This window comes from Alexandromys fortis, unplaced genomic scaffold (assembly GCF_014885135.2).
Source record: "Alexandromys fortis isolate MF-2015 unplaced genomic scaffold, M_Fortis_MF-2015_v1.1 scaffold_29, whole genome shotgun sequence".
In the NCBI taxonomy this organism is placed as follows: domain Eukaryota; kingdom Metazoa; phylum Chordata; class Mammalia; order Rodentia; family Cricetidae; genus Alexandromys; species Alexandromys fortis.
In genome coordinates this window covers 12,646,373-12,663,875 of record NW_026067891.1, presented here as the reverse complement: position 1 = coordinate 12,663,875, position 17,503 = coordinate 12,646,373, and the positions used below count along the sequence as shown (strand labels likewise).

At 51.2% G+C, this 17,503-nt stretch overlaps 1 protein-coding gene across 1 annotated transcript in view; it reads right to left on the bottom strand.

Moving 5' to 3' along the window:
* Window positions 1–2,890: 2,890 nt before the first annotated feature.
* The window catches only part of Clec16a (C-type lectin domain containing 16A), a 229,553-nt gene continuing 214,940 nt past the window's right edge, over window positions 2,891–17,503 (bottom strand). The window contains exons 21-22 of the mRNA XM_050136455.1: window positions 15,803–15,961; window positions 2,891–5,979 (exon numbers count right to left, since the gene is read on the bottom strand). Coding sequence (XP_049992412.1) covers window positions 5,624–5,979; window positions 15,803–15,961 — 515 coding nt within the window. The 3' untranslated portion in view covers window positions 2,891–5,623. The remainder of the gene's footprint in view (window positions 5,980–15,802; window positions 15,962–17,503) is intronic.

Sequence of the window (17,503 nt, the reverse complement as noted above, 5' to 3'; positions counted from 1 at the left end):
TGCACATATACACGTTAACTACAAACACACGAACACACACACACATAAATATCACATACCAACAAAACCCAAACACCACCATCAGAACTCCAAGAGTGCGTTCCCTGGATTTGCTTTCAGTTTGCTTGTGTGACACTGCTCATTCTTGGCAAGCTCGTGTTCTGCGCCATGACTGTTTAGGGAAGGCATCTGTGTCTTAATCTCTGGAACCTTTGCAGATGTCAGCAGCCTAAGGAACGTATGAGATCACCCTGATCAGGGTGAGTCCTCGCCCCATGACTGATGTCTTCAGGGAAAGGAGAAGGTTATGAGGCATGGAGACCCACAGCCCTACGAACATGGACCTAGAGCCTGGTGACTCACTTACTAGGACATGAGGCTTGCAGAGCATGAGAAGCTGAGAGAGAGGCATGGAACGGGGTCTCTCGTTTTCCAGAGTGCCAGCTGCACTGAGCTTGAGTTTGCACTTGTGACTGCCATAGTCATGGGAGAACAGACTCCTGTGACTTCCACCCTGCTAGAAGTGGACAAAGGTAGGACAGAGTCCTCTATTCTAGGTGTGACTTCCAACTTCAGTACCCTAGGCTGAGCTGGGGTGTGGGAACACCAGAGGATGGGCAAGGCCCAGGCGTCAGGCTAAGCGCAGAGCCTGGTATCTCTGGCCTTAATGATGTGGGTAAATGTGGGTAGTCTGGGTGGTAGAACCACAAAGGGGCAATGCTAGGGCACCATGGCCTGCCTGTGGGAGAGTGAGGCATGCAAGCGCCCCATTGAGCATCATGTACCCCGGGGTGAATTCCTGGGAAACCCATGTATCTAGCTATGCCAAACCCACCTTCTTTTGGAGAAAGGCACTTTAGGCCTTGAGGGTTCTTTCCTAGTACCCTGAAGAGCCATGAAGAAGCAGACAGAAGTAGAAGGGGCTTTCCTTATCTGGCTGCTTGGGATGCGGTTTCCCCTCCAGCGAGGGACTCTGATTGCTGGTAGGCAGGATGCTGCTACCCGCCCTTACTTGCCCCTCCCACTTGCAGTGGGCGGGACACTCTGTGACAGATCTCCAAGGAGACAGAGACCATGGCTGATCTGCAGGGGACACAACAGGAGAATGGAAAGTGCTTAGCCTCCAGCCACCACATTAGTCACAGGGGAGTCCTGGTTGAGATTAGTCAGTTTTCTATTGTAACAGATTCCAGAGAGAGTCAACTTATAAAGAGCTGGGGACTAAGTGCTTGGTAAGGTGTTTACCTTGCAAGCATGAGGAACTGAGTTCCATGCCCAGAACACACACACACACACACACACACACACACACACACACACACACACACACACACAGTCAGGCGAGGTGACACTGGAGAGGTAGAGAGAGGATTCCTGGGGTTTGCTGCTGCCCAGCCAGCCTAGGAAAACCAGTGAACTGCAGGCAGAGAGACAGGTAGGTTCTGTCTCAAAACAAATTGTCTAGAGAGTGACTGAGGAATGATGACCATTGTTGACCACCTTCTACATACATGCATGTATGTTCACACACACATACTACGCTGCTATGACTGACTAGGAGTCCTCTAACTCTCCCCACTTCGAGGCTACCCTCCTGAGTTTATTTACAGTAAGTTCCTTTTCTAGGCTGAAGACACCAAGACATACACATGCCCACATGCCCACAAGTCCAAAGCAGGGCTGCTATGGGGGTAAAGGAAGCTGCGAGGGTGGACGGGTATTGGTAGCAGCAGTCAGTGGCAACCACACCCGTGTTAAGGTGGGCTCTAGGCCCACCCTGAGTGGGCACTTCCTCTGAGCCCAGGCAATGCTGAGGGCCCTCAGTGGGGGTACTGAAAGGATTTTGATGACTAGGTCTGGGGTGTGTGCTTATTGCTCTGGACTTGAATTCCAGATGAGTCCAATACATATCCATGTCTGCAAAAGTGCTGCTGTTCCTCCTTCCTGTCCCAGCCTGGGGACTTGCACCTCCTGTCTCCTCATCTGTGTTTAGGGGACCCTCACCCGGGTCTCTCCATCCCTGAGGGCCTGGCTCTTGGAGACCCAGGATAGTCAACAGCTGTTCCTGGCCCCGTCCATCCTGAGGTCACCCCTTTCCTGTGCATGCTTCCAGTATGTTCCTTCCACAGACCAAAGCATTCAGACATGTGAATGCCCACACAACCAAGCAGGAGCGCTGTGAGGGAAAGGAGACTGAAGGTGGGGCCTTCGGCTGACGCCCCAGTGGTGAGCTGACTCCATTTGGTAACCCCACTCAAGGGACCCCAGAGCCTTCCCAGGCCCAGATCATGGCTGGGCTTCCAAGGAACTAGGACAACCACAGGCCAGAAAGAGAAGTAGGCCATGCTGGCTGCCAGCACAAGGCTGGGCCTCGTTCCTTCTGTAAGGATCCTATATGAGCTTGAGTGTCCAGCTTCTTCTTTTGGGTTTGCTTTCAAGACTCTTATGTCCTCAGGCATTTCTGGACTAGGTTCAAGACAGAGCACCAGAAGCCATAAAGAACCCTGTGATTCTGGGTCCAGAGATTTCCAGGGCTCACCTTGGTACATGTTGGGGTGTGCAGGAGTTGTGACCAGCAGTGTCACCTGGCTGTCCCAGATGGGGAGCCCTTCCTGCCTCTATCCCAGCAGGCAGGGCCACAGCAGCCCATATCACATGGCAGCGGGCAGCAGGTTTGGAGCAGCCAAGGCAGAGCAAACCCGAGAAGCTATCCCCCTTTGTGGGTAGAACTGCTCCCGGGAACTGCAGCAGAGCTGGAGATGGCAGTGAGATCTCCAGAACTTTCGTTCCACCTGATTGGTGATGACTGATCAAGGGGTTCGATGACCCTTCCCGTGATGGGCATAGCCTCCTGCCATGGTGCCAAGGAACAGCAGGACACAATTCTGGACCATTGGTTTTGTTTTTTATTGCCAAGTTCCAACTTACAAGGAAGTTCTAGCTTTCATGCCCCCCTCGGGTTTAGTCCCCATAAAGCCTAAATCCTATTGGCAGAAGCAGGCACTTCCCTGGCCAGAGCTTCCCAGCCCTGTCCCCCTCTGCCACTGTCCCTTACAGCTTCAGCTCTGAGGGAGGAAGCATTTAACCTTCTACCCATTGTTACTGCATGAAATATATTTATTGCATCTACAAAAGACCAGACCTGGCTTACCTGTGCCTTATTTACAACTGTGCATTTTAGAGGCCACAGAGAAAGCCAGTGTCGTCCTTAGGAGGGGATGTAGTCATCCAGCCCCTGGCAATCCAAGTATGTGAGTGGGTGACTAGGCTGGGTGAGATAGCAGAGGATCAGCTCTGGAAGCCTCTTCCACCACCTCCACCATACAGAGAGCTCACCACTACACTGAGTCTGACCTGTGGGAAGTATCCCCCCTGCCCATGCCTCCAAATAGGAGGGGCAGTGCTCCATTCTCTATGGTGATGGTCAAAACTGAGATGTGGGGCTTATGTGGACAGCTCTGCTAGTCTGCCCCAGGGCAGTGGCAGAAGGGAGAGAGACCAGGGCAGGCATGGCATGCGTGCCCTTGGAGATGGGACTAACAGTTCTGAAGGCTGATTCTGGGACCTCCAAGTCAGAAGTTGCGTGACCTTTTAGACCTGATATCCCTCAGTTCTACCTCCCATGGCTGACCATGGGAGACCCAGTATGTTCTCTCTGGCTGGGTCTGCCTAGAGAGCAGCTGCCAAGATAGTAAGGTGTTCCTGAGGACTGGGTTGTGCCCACTGCCATCAAGACCTAGTGAGAAAGCGTCCTGGCCAGCTCCTTCCTCCAGGACCCCCTCATCAGCAAAGAGCCAAGGACTCTGTGCACAGGAAATTCATTTTTGCACACTTGGAGGTACCCCTGGGTGCCTGGCTGCAGGAAGCCTTTGGAAACAATCTTACAAGATGTGGAGGGCAGGCTTGTCCTTGATGAATACTCCATAGCAGCTGCTCTTTCGGAGTTTGCTCACCACCTTGCTCCTTTTCCCTTCCTTGAAACCTCCTGATTGCAGAGAAGAGGCTAGTCCCAAGGGGTGGGGCCCACCTGCACGGGTGGGTTAAGGTTGGCTGCAGGCATTTCTCTCTGGCCACACTGCATTTTATAACATTTATGCTGCCCTCGCAACGGCCATTTCAAAACCCAAAGTGCCTGCTTCTCTGACTACCCCTTCCTGCAGATGATCAAGAAATAACCAGGGTTGGTTGTGGGGGCTGGGAGAACCCTTCTTTTGGTGGCCATCACTCTCCTCCCTTTCCAGGGGCTCGGCACATCCTTTCTTGCCACTGCCTTTGGAGCTTTTGCCTCTAGGCAGAAGTGCTTTTAAAAACCAGAGAGGCCAGTCCACACCGGCACCACTCCCCTCCTGGGGAGCACTGGGGCTGCAGGGAAGTGGGCTGAACAGAGGTGGCAAGGACTTCTGATGGGCAGATGGTGACAGGCCTCCCCAGGGTACCCTCGTGGTTAGCCTTTTGTAGATAGTGACACTGGATCAGGCCGTACTGGCAGGAAAGACAACAGAAAGCCTTGCCATGGAGCCATGAGTGGTGGTCTGGCTGATTGCATGCAAAGGAAAGCTGGGGGCTGATAGGACAGATCTGGGTTTTGCTGGCACATACCGAGAAGCATGGGATTTTCATACTGAAACAAGCTGTATGCTAGAGGCAGCAATGGATAGGGAAGGGAAGAGTCTGCTTTTGGGTCACCTGATTTGCAGCTGGGCCCCTGGTTGGGCATCCATATGCATATTGGGAAGCTGGCTACATCTGAGGATGACTTCCTGTGTCTTAAATCCTTTGACTCCCGTCATGGCCACTTGGACTAGGGCCTCCTTGGTCTCAGTGGTCTTTCTTGATGAAGGAGAAGGTAGTAAGCCTGCTGCAGGTTGTGCCTGTGTGGTATCCTGAGCAGGGCAGACGTCACCTAGATCACAGCACAAAAGTGGGCTTTCTCACTCCATATGGCCATAGTTCTTCTTGTTTAGAAGTATTTGAATGTTTCAGGGAGAGATTTTATCATCCCACAGGCTTGTAGAATTTGGGACAGAGAAACAAGAATCACTCAGGGAAACAGAGGAAGTGACACCCACAACTTCAGAATAAATACACGGCAAAGTTCTACAGAAGGGGAACCTTAACAGCTGGCACTTCTAGTGTGACCTGGAGCCTCATGGTTGAGGACTTTTTCTTTTTGCTCCCCCCCCTGCAAATAGTACTTTTTAAATAAATCTCTTCACCTGTTGCCAAAACCAGAAATAAATAGCCTGAAAGAGATATTTATCTAGATGCTTCTCTACAGAGTTCTACCCAAAGTAACCTTGTCCGCTTCTGTGCGTATGGGGAGAGAAAAACAAGGGAGCTGCCTGAAGGAGGGTGCCACCCGGGGCTGTCGGGACCCCTCTGGGCGGCCAGTGCCATCACCTGTACACAGAAGGCTGTCTCTGGATCCCAGCCTGCTCAGGAAGAGATCAGAGCAAATGAGAAACTCCAGTGGTCCATGGCTGTCTTGCAGGGAGAGGTATCAGGGACAGCTTCCAAGGCCATGGAGAACTGTGGGTGCTCCCGATGTGTCTTGCTGTCAAAAACTACACTGGGGTCCCTACCAGCAGGCCGCATACACAAAGGGAGATCCCTGGGTGCCCACTCAGTGCTCTGTGGGGCTCGCAGGCTCTGGGTATACAGTGTCCTCATTTGGGGTCTCTGGGCCTGCTGTGGCCAGTGCAGGAAGCTGGGGGATGCCAGTGAGGGCTCGCAGGCTGTGAGGATCGACTGGGGGCACAAGGGTCAGCGACTCAACGCTCAGCGTGTCAGCAGAGTCCTCATAGAGCAAGGAGATGGTGGGCTGCTGGGCAGGGAGGAGGCTGGGGGACAGGTGCATGGTCTCCACCTCAGAGTTCCTGGCCAAGTTCTTGCTGGGCTTGGAGTTGACATCCATTTCATTCACAATCACCGACTGGACTAGAAGGTGAGGCTGAGGCTGTTCTGGAGTTGTGGGGGCATCTAAGGGAGGAAAGCAGAGAAACTTTCAGCTGTGGTGACACTGTAATCAGCTGGCACCCACCACTCCTGTCCTGCATCAAGGCAGAAAAACCTGCGGGGAGACTGTTGGTGTTAGGGCCTGGCCTGGTTCCACCTACTCCTTTTAGGGACCCAGAAGCTGCTAAGTCCTAGGGGTCGTATGTCAGGAGCCTGGGGGTCCGACTGTGACAGCAGGGAAAAGCTCAGGCCTGGTGTGACACCAACACGTAGACACTGAAAGTGAAACTCAGCCTGGGCAGGCTTTGTGTGCAGGATGAGTCATGGCCAATTGCCTGCCGATAAATACATAAATGGGAAACAAGCAGGCTGCTGCACACCTGCAATCCCAGGCGACTGTTAGGGGCTACACGTGGAGGTATTTGCTAAGGAGTCCAGTGCAATAGTTAAAATCTGGTGCTATGGTTTGTCTTTGCCTTCTGCACCCACCGAGGGGATGATGGGCTTGTCAAAGACATGACTGTCAGAAGCTTCCCACAAGTGCCATGAAGAGGAGCTGTCAACCTCTACCAGACGTGCTAAATAGCTGGGTTTTGTTGTTGTTCGTTTGGGTGCTTTATAAACCCTGATTTGACTGTAGATAGACTATGGCCATTTGCTTTTCAGTGATGAGTCAGCCAGGAATGTGTGGCATTCAAGGGAAATGCCATCCAAGACTGCAGAGGCTGGGCATTTGAAGACCCCGAGAGCAGTGCTGGGAGTGTCACTTGGGCTGCACGCTGATATTTGTATGGATTTTAGGGTTAACAGTCTTCGGGCAGAAGATGGTGATTATTCAGCCCTCAAGTCATGTGAGGAGACTTAGAGGGCATATGGGGTGTTGTTTTGGTTTAATGTTACTCTGGTTGAATTAATTTTTATTTTCTCATTTAAGCCAAAATAAAACAGAAAAGTGAACGGAACATAGAGCCAAACGATGGAAGAACGAAGAACCAAATAAAACCAGGCGATATGAAGAATGGGGTGGAGAGCAGGGAAAGGGAAGCACACGGACTCTCCCAGGGCACACTGGGATCTAGAAGGGCCTCTTTCCTAAGGGCTTTCTTTACTTTTTTTTTTTTTTTTTTTGTACTTCTGGGGATAGAACCCAGGCCTCATGCATGATGCTAGCCAAATGTTTTACCACTGAGTTACTACTACTCCCTTTCTTTAAAAAGGAAAAAGAAGAGGGAGGGAGCAAGTGAGAGAAGTCTGGAGAAAGCCAGTCCCTGTGGCTCTGGGTCCATCCTTGCTTGAGGGGCTGTGGGTATCAGTGAGAACCGATGCAAAGAAAGAAATAGGTATGAGCTGAGCCCAGAAGTGCTGTTCACACCATCAGTGCTGTTTTCTCTGGCTGTCCACTAACTTGTTCCATTGTGTACCAATTCCCCTGAGCTGGGCTGGCTTCACACAGGTCCCTGTTGTGACCTTGTGTGAACCTGCCGTCACCTTGATAAAGGTTTTCAGACGGGTCTGAGACTTCCTGGGAGACAGGGTCCATGGCTGGGCAGCTGGGAAACGAGTCACTGCACATGGAATTGTCCTGATGTTGGTGTTGGGACTGGGAAGCAGAAGTATCGCCTTCCTGGGCCCTTACCTCTTTCCTGGTTCTCTATGGGGCTTTTGCTGATGAGAATAATCAGGCAGGCACAAGGACTATAGTCTAAGCTATCAAAAAAGAGCAAAACCATTAACAGCGTCATAGAGGGGAAAAGTAACAGCTCTCTCAAAAGGGATGTTTCTGTCCACTTTAAAAACACTCTTCGTCATTAGGATGCCCTCTTGCTCCCACCTTCAATTGCTGTTTACACTAGGAATTTCTTCCTGAAAATAGGCAGCAAGTTCATGTAACCAAAGGGGCAAAAAAGAGAAGGCAGGTTTCCCGGGGGAAGGCACTGCAAGGCCACTCTCTGCTTCAAGGCTGAGCAGCAAAGGTGACCTGTTGGACCTTTGGAATCTCTTTTCTGTTGAGGCCTCTGGGCCTAAAGGCTACAGACTGGGCACTGAGAAGGAGGGTTTGGACATGGGCTGCGGAGGCAGAGTCACAGAAAGAGAAGGAGCTACACAGCAAGCTGTGTTCCCAGGAAGGTTGAGGGCCTCCAGCCTCTGCCTGTGAATGTACTGGAAATGTCTTGGCAGACCCCCACAGATGTGATCTACAGCTATAGAGCAGGGCTTCACTGGTCTTTGTAAAGTAAGGGATAGCTTCTAGAAATGATGTGGACACGCTGAATATAGGCTGGAAAGGCAGGCAAGTGCTGTGGGAAGGAAGGGAGGAAGGGAGGGAGGGAGGGAAGGAGGGAGGGAGGAAGGGCGGGCTCCATGTAGCAAGCTGATGCAAAGCGCAGAGGGTCAGCTGGCAAACTGAAAAGAAAGTGAAGGGTTCCTGTTGACACTGTCAGTACATGGACACCTCAACCAGCACGCTGTGTGTGTGTGTATGTGTGAATCCTAGAACAGCAGCAGCGCTGGCCCTGACAAAGAGAGCCTGGCACCTTTCCTGGTAATGTTAAAGTAACTGGAGCAATGGAACTGTGTCATCTACCAAGGCGGTAACATTGGGCCTGGAGAGCTGCATTTGTTGCTTGGGAAAGAACACTGTAGGTTGTTTTTCACACGCTCTCGATTCTAGTCAGGAGTGAGCTAGCTGAACTGCAGCTATCTGCATGGACACATGGGACATGGCCTCCAGCTCAGGGCTGACTCTGGGGAGCAACACTGAGCCTGATGTTGGGTAGGACTTTAGGAACACTACAACACTCTGGGATACCAAGGAAAGACTGACCAGGGGGTGTGGCCTTAGACAGAAGACAGAAAGGGAAAGAACTGACTTCAGGGAAGCTGAGATTGGGGTGGCGATGGTGCGCTCTCTAGGCCCAGCTTTCCCGCCCTGCTCATGCCAACCCTGTTGCATGTGGCAGGAATATCATGGGCCCATGGGGGCGCCTGAAGGAGACCTGCCTGATTTGATTGTGCGTGAGGTGCCGTGGCAGCTGCTGGTCGAAGCACTAAACCCAGTGGCCGCCGTGACTGTCGGCCTCCGACAGGCTGAACACACGCCGGCGTCCTTTCCTGCCACTCCTGACTAGAGGGAAAACACAGCGACAGATCATAGAAAGCCTGTAACAATGGAACGGCGAAGGTGAGGTGGAAAAAGGACACAGCAGTGACAGACACTGAGCATTAGCAGGAACAAAGGGAGAAGGGCTATGGCTGGAGTGGCACCCAGACTGGCAGCCCACCAGGTAGACAGGACACATCCATGCTGTCCCCCAAGACGAGCCAAGGTCAGGAGACTTAAGAAAAAAAATTGCTCATTTATGCATCTTTTCTTCCCTTTATTAGTCAGGGTCTCATATAGTCAGGGCTGGCCTCAGACTCTGCTACGTGGTCAAGGAGAATCTTGGAACTTCTGATCCTCCTGCCTCTGCCTCTGCCTCCTAAGTACATCACAGGCATGTATCATCAGGCCTGATTTCTATGGCACTGGGGATGGAACTCAGACTCTGTGCATGCCAGGCTAGCATGTGGCTGATGAGCTACAGCGCCAACCCCTCACTCATTCAACTTAATATGGTTAGAGACAGAAGGTTCAATCCTGTTGCAAAGATTTGAGTCACTGCTAACTTCTGGTCTTGTCAGAAAAATCAGGGGGCAAAAGGACAAAACTGCCTGCTCGTTTTATCTGGGACCTGCAGAAAGATGGGAAATACAGGAGGAAATGCCCATAGGAAAGAGGGTCTGAGGAACAGAGGCAAACCAGAGCGAACTAAGCATTTCTGACCATGGGGAAAGTCAAGTTTTAGGCAAATCCTGGATGCTGGAGGTATCCTGACACCTGTCTTAGACATATTTGGGGGAGGAGGACGACTTGGAAAGCCCCAGCTGGGGAACCAAGGACACAGAGCAGAAAATGGCAAGACCCAGCAGCCAGTGGCTAAATGGAAAGGCACAAGCTGGAACAGCAACACAAGGACTGACTCAGGGTGTGGTGGGTCATATTCTCAGACAGACTGCAAGAGAGAGGCATAGTAATGCCACAGAGCACAGTGATGTGAACAAACACCACAGGACGTCACACTGAGGACGGCCGCATCTGTCCATTTCAGCTTGGGTATATTTTGCCACTATTAAAAAAAAAGAAAGAAAAGAAAGAAAAAAGAAAAAAAGAGCACTGCAGAAAAAAGACAGCATTGCACCCCCCCTGGAGACCTCCCTCGAAGGCCACTGGAGTGCGCGTCCAGAACTCCAGGGTAAAAATTAAGGAGAGATGCTCAGAAAAGGTGCAGAGAAGGGAGCCTGGGGTCAGAGGTCATGGGGTCTCTCAACACTGGCTCCCCAGAAGCTAGCCCTTTCTTTTTCCTGTCAGCCAGTGGCGGCTGCTGTTCACAGGCTGACATTTCCATTTACAAGGGCAGCCTGACCTTCACTCTGGCACCATTTCCAATAAACACATTGTCTTCCTCCTCAAAGAACTCACAAAGAAACTGTAAAACTTAGCTCCTGTGGATGCAGAAACAAAAGGGGCTGTTTAAGGAACGAAGGGTAGGTCATGGAAGCAGTATCTCACCAGGATCACATAAAGAAGACAAGCATACTGGCCAACGGTTGGTTGTCATCTCAGCACACTCAAGTCTGAGGAAGAAGCCCTAGTCCGGCTAGTCTGATCTACATGGTAGGACCTGTCTCAGAAGCAAACTCCACAGTGTGACTTTGAGCGGCCATGCATCAACATGGCGCATAGGGGACTGGGCCCACATTTGGTTCTGACCCCTTCCCATGTTGCTGCTTTTGATTTCAGCTTCTCAAAAAGGTAAAAAAGGTTCAAAGAAAGTGTTGACTCCAGTGTCAATTTCTCACCAGGGGTCATGCTGAGGGTTGCCATACTAGTTATGTTGGCTACGTGGTGTTCAGCTCTTCACTAAAGTGCTGGCCGCCCAAAGCACTTCCATTCAAGAGCCATGGATCTGGGTACCATGGCGGAAGTTTGTGGTCTCCGCATGAAGAGCCCAAGGACAGGATCACTTGGGCCTAGGAGTTTGAGGACAGTCTGGGCAACACAACAAGTCTAATTTCAAAAAAACCCAAAAAACAAGATACCAGAATGAGCAAACAGACTGAGTGGTAAATGGGTACTGAAGCAGGCCACTCAAGTCCCCTTGGGCGCAGCTCTGATCGTAAAAGTTGCCCAGGAACACAAACCCCCTTGCACTGTTTCTGGCAGGCTCCTCAGGCAGTCGGGGGTGCAGTGTGGGCGCTTTCTCTGTGTCAGCTCTGGATGCCCACTTGAGCCCTTGTTAAAAAGTCACTTGAATGTGCACAATGTCGTTGGCATAGCACACCAGTTGACTCTGCAGGGGACCCTTTCTCTTGGCTTAGGTCCCAGTTTGTGCCGGGTCTACAGGCTCTAAAACCACTTCTGGGCAGAGGTCTTGGCCATGAGACACAGAAACTGCTTCTCAAAGGCAGACTGCCTGCTTCTGCACTTGGGAGGGCAGGATCTGCAGACATGTTTTAGGGAGATGGGTAGAGGACTCATCTCCAACAAGATATAGGGACAGGGTTCAGTCGGACCTGGTGAGGTCAGACACCTGCTCCTTAGGGCTCCTGACTTGTAGCATTTGTTCCTCGGGTCTCCTCTCTAGGAAGACAAGAGCCTTCTTTAGCTGGTCTCTGCCAGCTGGTGGAGCCCCTGTAACCGTGGTCCCTCAATGTGGTTCTATTGCACACATGCTTCTGTGGTCGTCTAATAGGCTGGCCTATTTCTGTTCACCTCTGAGAACCCTGCTTTGCCACTTGGGAATTTCTTTTTTTTTCTTTTTTTTTTTTTTTTTTTTTCTTTTTCGAGACAGGGTTTCTCTGTGGCTTTGGAGCCTGTCCTGGAACTAGCTCTTGTAGACCAGGCTGGTCTCGAACTCACAGAGATCCGCCTGCCTCTGCCTCCCGAGTGCTGGGATTAAAGGCGTGCGCCACCACCGCCCGGCTTGCCACTTGGGAATTTAATGTCCGTGCATGGAAGGAACCTGTCTGCTGAGAGAAAGACAGCACAGTGAGGAAGATCCAGGGCAAGAAGCCAGCGAGAGGGCCCCTCTAGTAGATGGATGTCTTGGGCATGTCTCAAGGCCACCTAACTAGGATGGGCAGCCTGCACCACTGATGCCTGGGAGCACAGGCTGGAGCCTCTACAAAAATCTGAGAATTCCTATCCTGGCGATACACATGAGTCTTGTTCAAACCCAGGCAGGAAGTATGAGGCCGAACTAGCTGGACAAAGCAAATGTACAAATAACCGTTCTGGGCATCAGCCCGTTTCACCCCTAGTGTGGAGGTGAACCTGCATGAGAAGAAAATGTGGCTGTCTAGGGTCTACTGTGCTTTTGGAGACCCCAGCAAGCATTCCTCTGATTGGGACCCACAAGGCCCAGCCATCTGCTACCTGGGACTATGTGCTCCCAGTAGGACTGTGGCTTTGGAGCTGGGCCCACAGGCAACTGTGAGACAGTTGTTACAGTCAGGATTCAAACTGACCCAGGAGATTTCTGAGAAAGATTCAGGCCCTGTCCCATTCTCTGCTGGGTTGTTTCAGAAGGCAGAGCATGGCTTGGGAATTAAGGATAGGGTTCACATTTGAATTCTCCCACCTGCTAATGGCAGTGTGATAGGTAAGTCACATGATCTGTCAGAGATGTTATGCTTTCAAATGGAAGGGGAGAGGGGAAGGCCTCAGGGAGGAGATGTCTATGTAGCGCACCCAGGTAAGGTGCCCAGCCATAGGTAGGTCTCTACTGGAATGCCATGCAGGGCATATACTGGGATGACCATGTATGGGCTGGGGAAGAACCCACACAGGTCAGGAGAAATGTCAGCAAAGTAGGAACGTCTTCACCATGTCTTTAATCCTTTAGGCTGGTGTAATTTGTGTCTGTTACTTGTGGGTTTGGTATAATGTTTTGACATGTGAATCTTATGTGTCAAGTCAAGGGACAAAGAGTGTCGTCACATCAGACAGCGTTTCTCTGCGATTGGGATATTCCAATCTGCTCTCCTGGCTGTTTTGAAACTGACAGAGGTATTGGGACCCAGAGCTGACCTACTGAATTATTCAAACACAGGTCCTAACCCTCCCACTTGGCTATATTTTTGTGACTTACCTCTTGTACATTGTTGAGCATTAAACACCATGAAACAGACACGGGAAACTGGTCTCCCACTAGCTAGACAGCATCAATCATATACTTTCCTGACCAGATACTCGACCTTGCAGTGGGGCATTGGCACCTCTAAGTCTCTAGAGTTGGCTATCGTGGCTTTGAGGAACCTGGCAGCTGCTCTCTATATTAAGGGGCTCCCTGACCTCTGGGAGGTTCAGTAAATGTAAGGTCAGCAAGGCCCTGTGTTAGCACCATGCCCTCAAAATTACCCCGAGGACAGACGGACTCATGGGCAAGGCCACAGCTGCACAGGCTGAGCAGCAGGAACAGAGGTGAATGAGGTAGGCAGAGGCCTCTCCGGTTCATCCAGATACTAGCTGTACATCCAAGAACAGTGCCTTGAGCACTTGGCAGGTTTCAGAATTGGCCAGCAGACTATGTAGGGGCATCTTCTCTGACTCTCAAATACTGAGCTGCCACTTACAGCTAATGTCAAACTCAGACACTTGGTCGAGGGACCCCCCAACCCCTCCTCTGTCCTTGGCTTTTCCCAAGCACATCCTGACAGGACACGGGCATGGGAGAGCAATTTTGTTAGGTTGGACCTTCAGGAACAAAGCACGTTCTTAGTTCTGGATGGAAGGGGTACCCTGATGTGAGGATTTGAGGTGGAGACTCATGGGTTCTGTGGGCTCTTCAGGGTCAACAGCTACATCTCAGGGCATCTGATCGCCACCTCCAGAATGAGGCATAGCTCTTGGCCAGGTCGCCTTTCTGAAAGAGGTGAGCTAATGTGGACTGGACAGAGTGGATGGGTAGCCAGTCGCAGGCTTTTACTGTCATGTCACATAAAAAAAATGGGGCTGGGATCCCTGCTGGGATACAGTGAAAGGGAGCAGACACCTCAGAGGTCCTGACTATCAGTTATTCACTGGAACTGCCAGGCCATCTGACAGCCTGGCTAATGGTCCCTGGATTTGTGAGATGTGAAGACATGTTGTTGGCACTGGGCAGGAACGGTGGGGACTGGGGGCTGACAGAAGAAGGCCGAAATAATGAGTGCACATTGGAGGGTTGACTTGGACAGTGCAGGCTTCTCTCTGGTTTTAGTTGAAGGCAAAGAAGTATATGGCTACCTGCTCACATAGAGCCTGGCTGTGCCTCCTTGAAAATGAAGAAAGGTGCCCGTAGCGATGTGGAAAAGACCATCCACCCTAGGGGTGCTGGCAAACAGGGTGTCTGGGTTTGTATGGAGATACAGCAATGTGCACGTCAGCAAGTGTATACATCCAGTAATGGACATGCTGCCCTGCACGCCTGTCCTAGAGCATGGGGAGACCGAGGCAGGGGCCCCAGCAGCTGTTCTTTGCTCTGGAAGATTTCCATCTGCATTTCCCTGCTGGGAGCCTGGGAGTAGCATGGCAACTGTGTGGATCTTTAGCTACTTTGTGTAGTTAACCTTTAGCTGAGTCTAGAAGTTACTTCCCCCTAGCCCAGGGCAGGGAGAAGAATAGACAGGGAGTTGGAAGAGGTTCCAGTGAGATGGACCTGAGGGTGACCTTCCTGCCTGGGCCTTGTGGCATCAACAGAGATGGGGAAAAGTACCTTTGGGGTAGCACAGGTGGGCTAGGATCCCCTGAGCTACAGGCATATGTATAAGGGTGACTTAAACCTCTGCGGGGAAGATGAAAACTGAAAGCCCTGGGAAACAGAAGTGGGCTCCCACTGGCAGATGCTGGGAAGTACAATACCCAGGAAGACACTGGTCCCAAGGGGATGGGTACGGCACTGTGGCCTTTACCTGGTATGGCTCTTCCCATGATTCCTCACTCCATAACTAAAAAGAGGAGGGCCAGGTGCCCTGTGAGGTATGCTGGGCAGGGCTCTGGTCAGACTTTGGAGGCATAGAGAAAGGCATGGAGGGGTACAGGCTAGACACATGGGTCCCTTGCAGATCATGGGGTAGTGCTGCTGGCTGGGGACACTGGTCTTGTACCTATTTTAGCCTTGCCCTTTTGGCTGTATTTGGGCCCGTGCTAATCAAGAACCAAGCCTGATGTCTGTCTCCTGGGACCTAATGCAGAACAGACAGACACATGTGTGCAAGCTGCTCATAAAAATAACAGCCCAGGATGAGGCAGGAGGAGGTGGGGCCGAGGCATTATGGTCTGGCTCCGCTTTATGGACTCTTCATTATGGCCTTTGGATCAGTGTACATTAAAGGACAGCAGGATGTAATCCTGCTCTCCCCTGATGTGCCTTAGAGTGGCAGGGCATGCCTCTGGTGTGACACCGAGAGAGGAAATGTGTACGTTGGGCACACTCAGCAGGGACATGATTCTTCCTTCTCCCAGGGTTCACAGTCACCCTGAGAGACCCCTGCTGGTGAGACACATAGAAGTGATGACATGCCACTTGGGTTGGGTCGAACTGCACAGTCTCCTAAAACTCTGTGGTATGAAAGCCCCACAGAGCAGACCAGCCAACAGGCAGCTGGTGGGTGGTGCCATCCTGCTCAACCAAAAGAGAACACCCTTGAGTGGCAGTGTTTTCCAGACACCATGAAGAGGAGCTGTGAATCAGAGGTCATAGTAGAGGTGAGGGGTCACAGGGTCCCCAAAGGCCTCCCAGAGCCTCCCATGTCCCACGGCCAATACCTGCTGGGCTCTGGGTTGCCGAGGGTGTGGAGGAAGAACCCCCTGAGTCACAGTGGCTGGTGCTCCCACTGCCGCCGGGGCTCCCACTGGCAGACGGTGGTGATGGTGAAGACAGGGATGGTGAGCTATGCTGGTTTATGCACTGGGCCACAGCAAAGCCTGCAAGACAACAGCATGCGACATGATTAATTAGAAGAGTGCTGGCGGGCTTCGCAAAGGGGGGCCGCCCCCACGATGAGCTGGAGACACTATGAGGCAGCTTTTGCCTCTCCTCCATTTTAAGACAACTGGACTGGACTTGTCCCCTGTGAATCTTGACATAGTTTCCAGAATGAGCTGATCTCTCAAGGTTGGGGCTAATCTGGACAAGTGTGAAGCTGCTTTCAGAACAGCTGCCACTGACCAGGACAAAGCAGGGCTGTGGTGTCTATTGTAACCATAGCAATGGCTGGCTATGCTTTAGGGCTTCAGGGCTCCTGTTAAAGGTATCACAGAGAGACCAGCATCCTCCTGGTTGAATTTTGGGCGTCATTCTGCCAAAGCAAGCTGAGAAGTCACTAGGGAGAGAAGAGAGACCTGACTGTCGTCCCCTACCAGAACCTACTCTGCCCTGGCAGTCCTGGTAGGGCAGGTTCAGGAGTAACGTGGGTTCTGCTATAGATCTGGAGAAGAGTCACCAATAGCCCACCCGAGAGCTACTCATAGGTGTGGAGGCTCCGTGACTTGTGGTCGCACAACATGGGGAGGGGCCTAGCTCCCAGTTTTAGAGATACTTAGCTTTGGATGGTGAAACCCACTTCTTAGGAGCAGGTAAGTGGCTACTGTGGCCTCTTAGTCTGTTTCTGGTTGTTCACACTCATGGCCTCAACCACGGGAGAAGGCGAGATGTGAGGCTTCCCAGCAGGCCCCAGCACAGGCAGTGTGTATGGCAAATGCCCATTAAACGTGTTCTTTAGTAACTAAGAGATGAACACTGGCTGCTCTTGTAGAGAGCCCACATGACAGCTCAGAGCATGACCTGTAACTCCAGTTCTGGGGGAGCTGAAGCCCTCTTCTGGCCTGTGGGCACCAGGCGCACACATGGTATATATACATTCATATGGGCAAAATAATCAGATACATAAAATAAAAATAAATTATTATTATTGTTCTTGTTGTTTGAGACAGGATTTCTCTGTGTAGCCCTGGCTGTCCTGCAACTTTCTCTGTAGACCAGGCTGGCCTCAAAGTAGGAGATGTGCCTGCCTCTGCCTTCCGAGTGCTGAGATTAAAGGAGTGTGCCACCACTGTCTGGCAAATCTTCTTCTTTTTCTTCTTCTTCTTCTTCTTCTTCTTCTTCTTCTTCTTCTTCTTCTTCTTCTTCTTCTTCTTCTTCTTCTTCTTTTTTTTTTTAAAGAAAAGTGTTCTTTATGCTGAGTGTGGTGGAACATACCTTTAAATCCTAATACTCAATACTCTCTGAATCTGAGACCAGTTTGGTCAATATAGTAAGATCCTGTCTCAACAAAGAAACCACCACCACCACCACCAAAAACCCCCCAAAGTACTTTGTTTTGACAAAGTTTAGTCTCAATGGCCAGTCCAGGAACTGCACCCCTGCCTCACTCTCTGCACAGACTAGGGCTTCTGAGTCCTTACATCATGCCTCCCAAAGAGCTGCAACATTTGATTTTATTCTCTAAATAAGAAAACTCCCAAGGA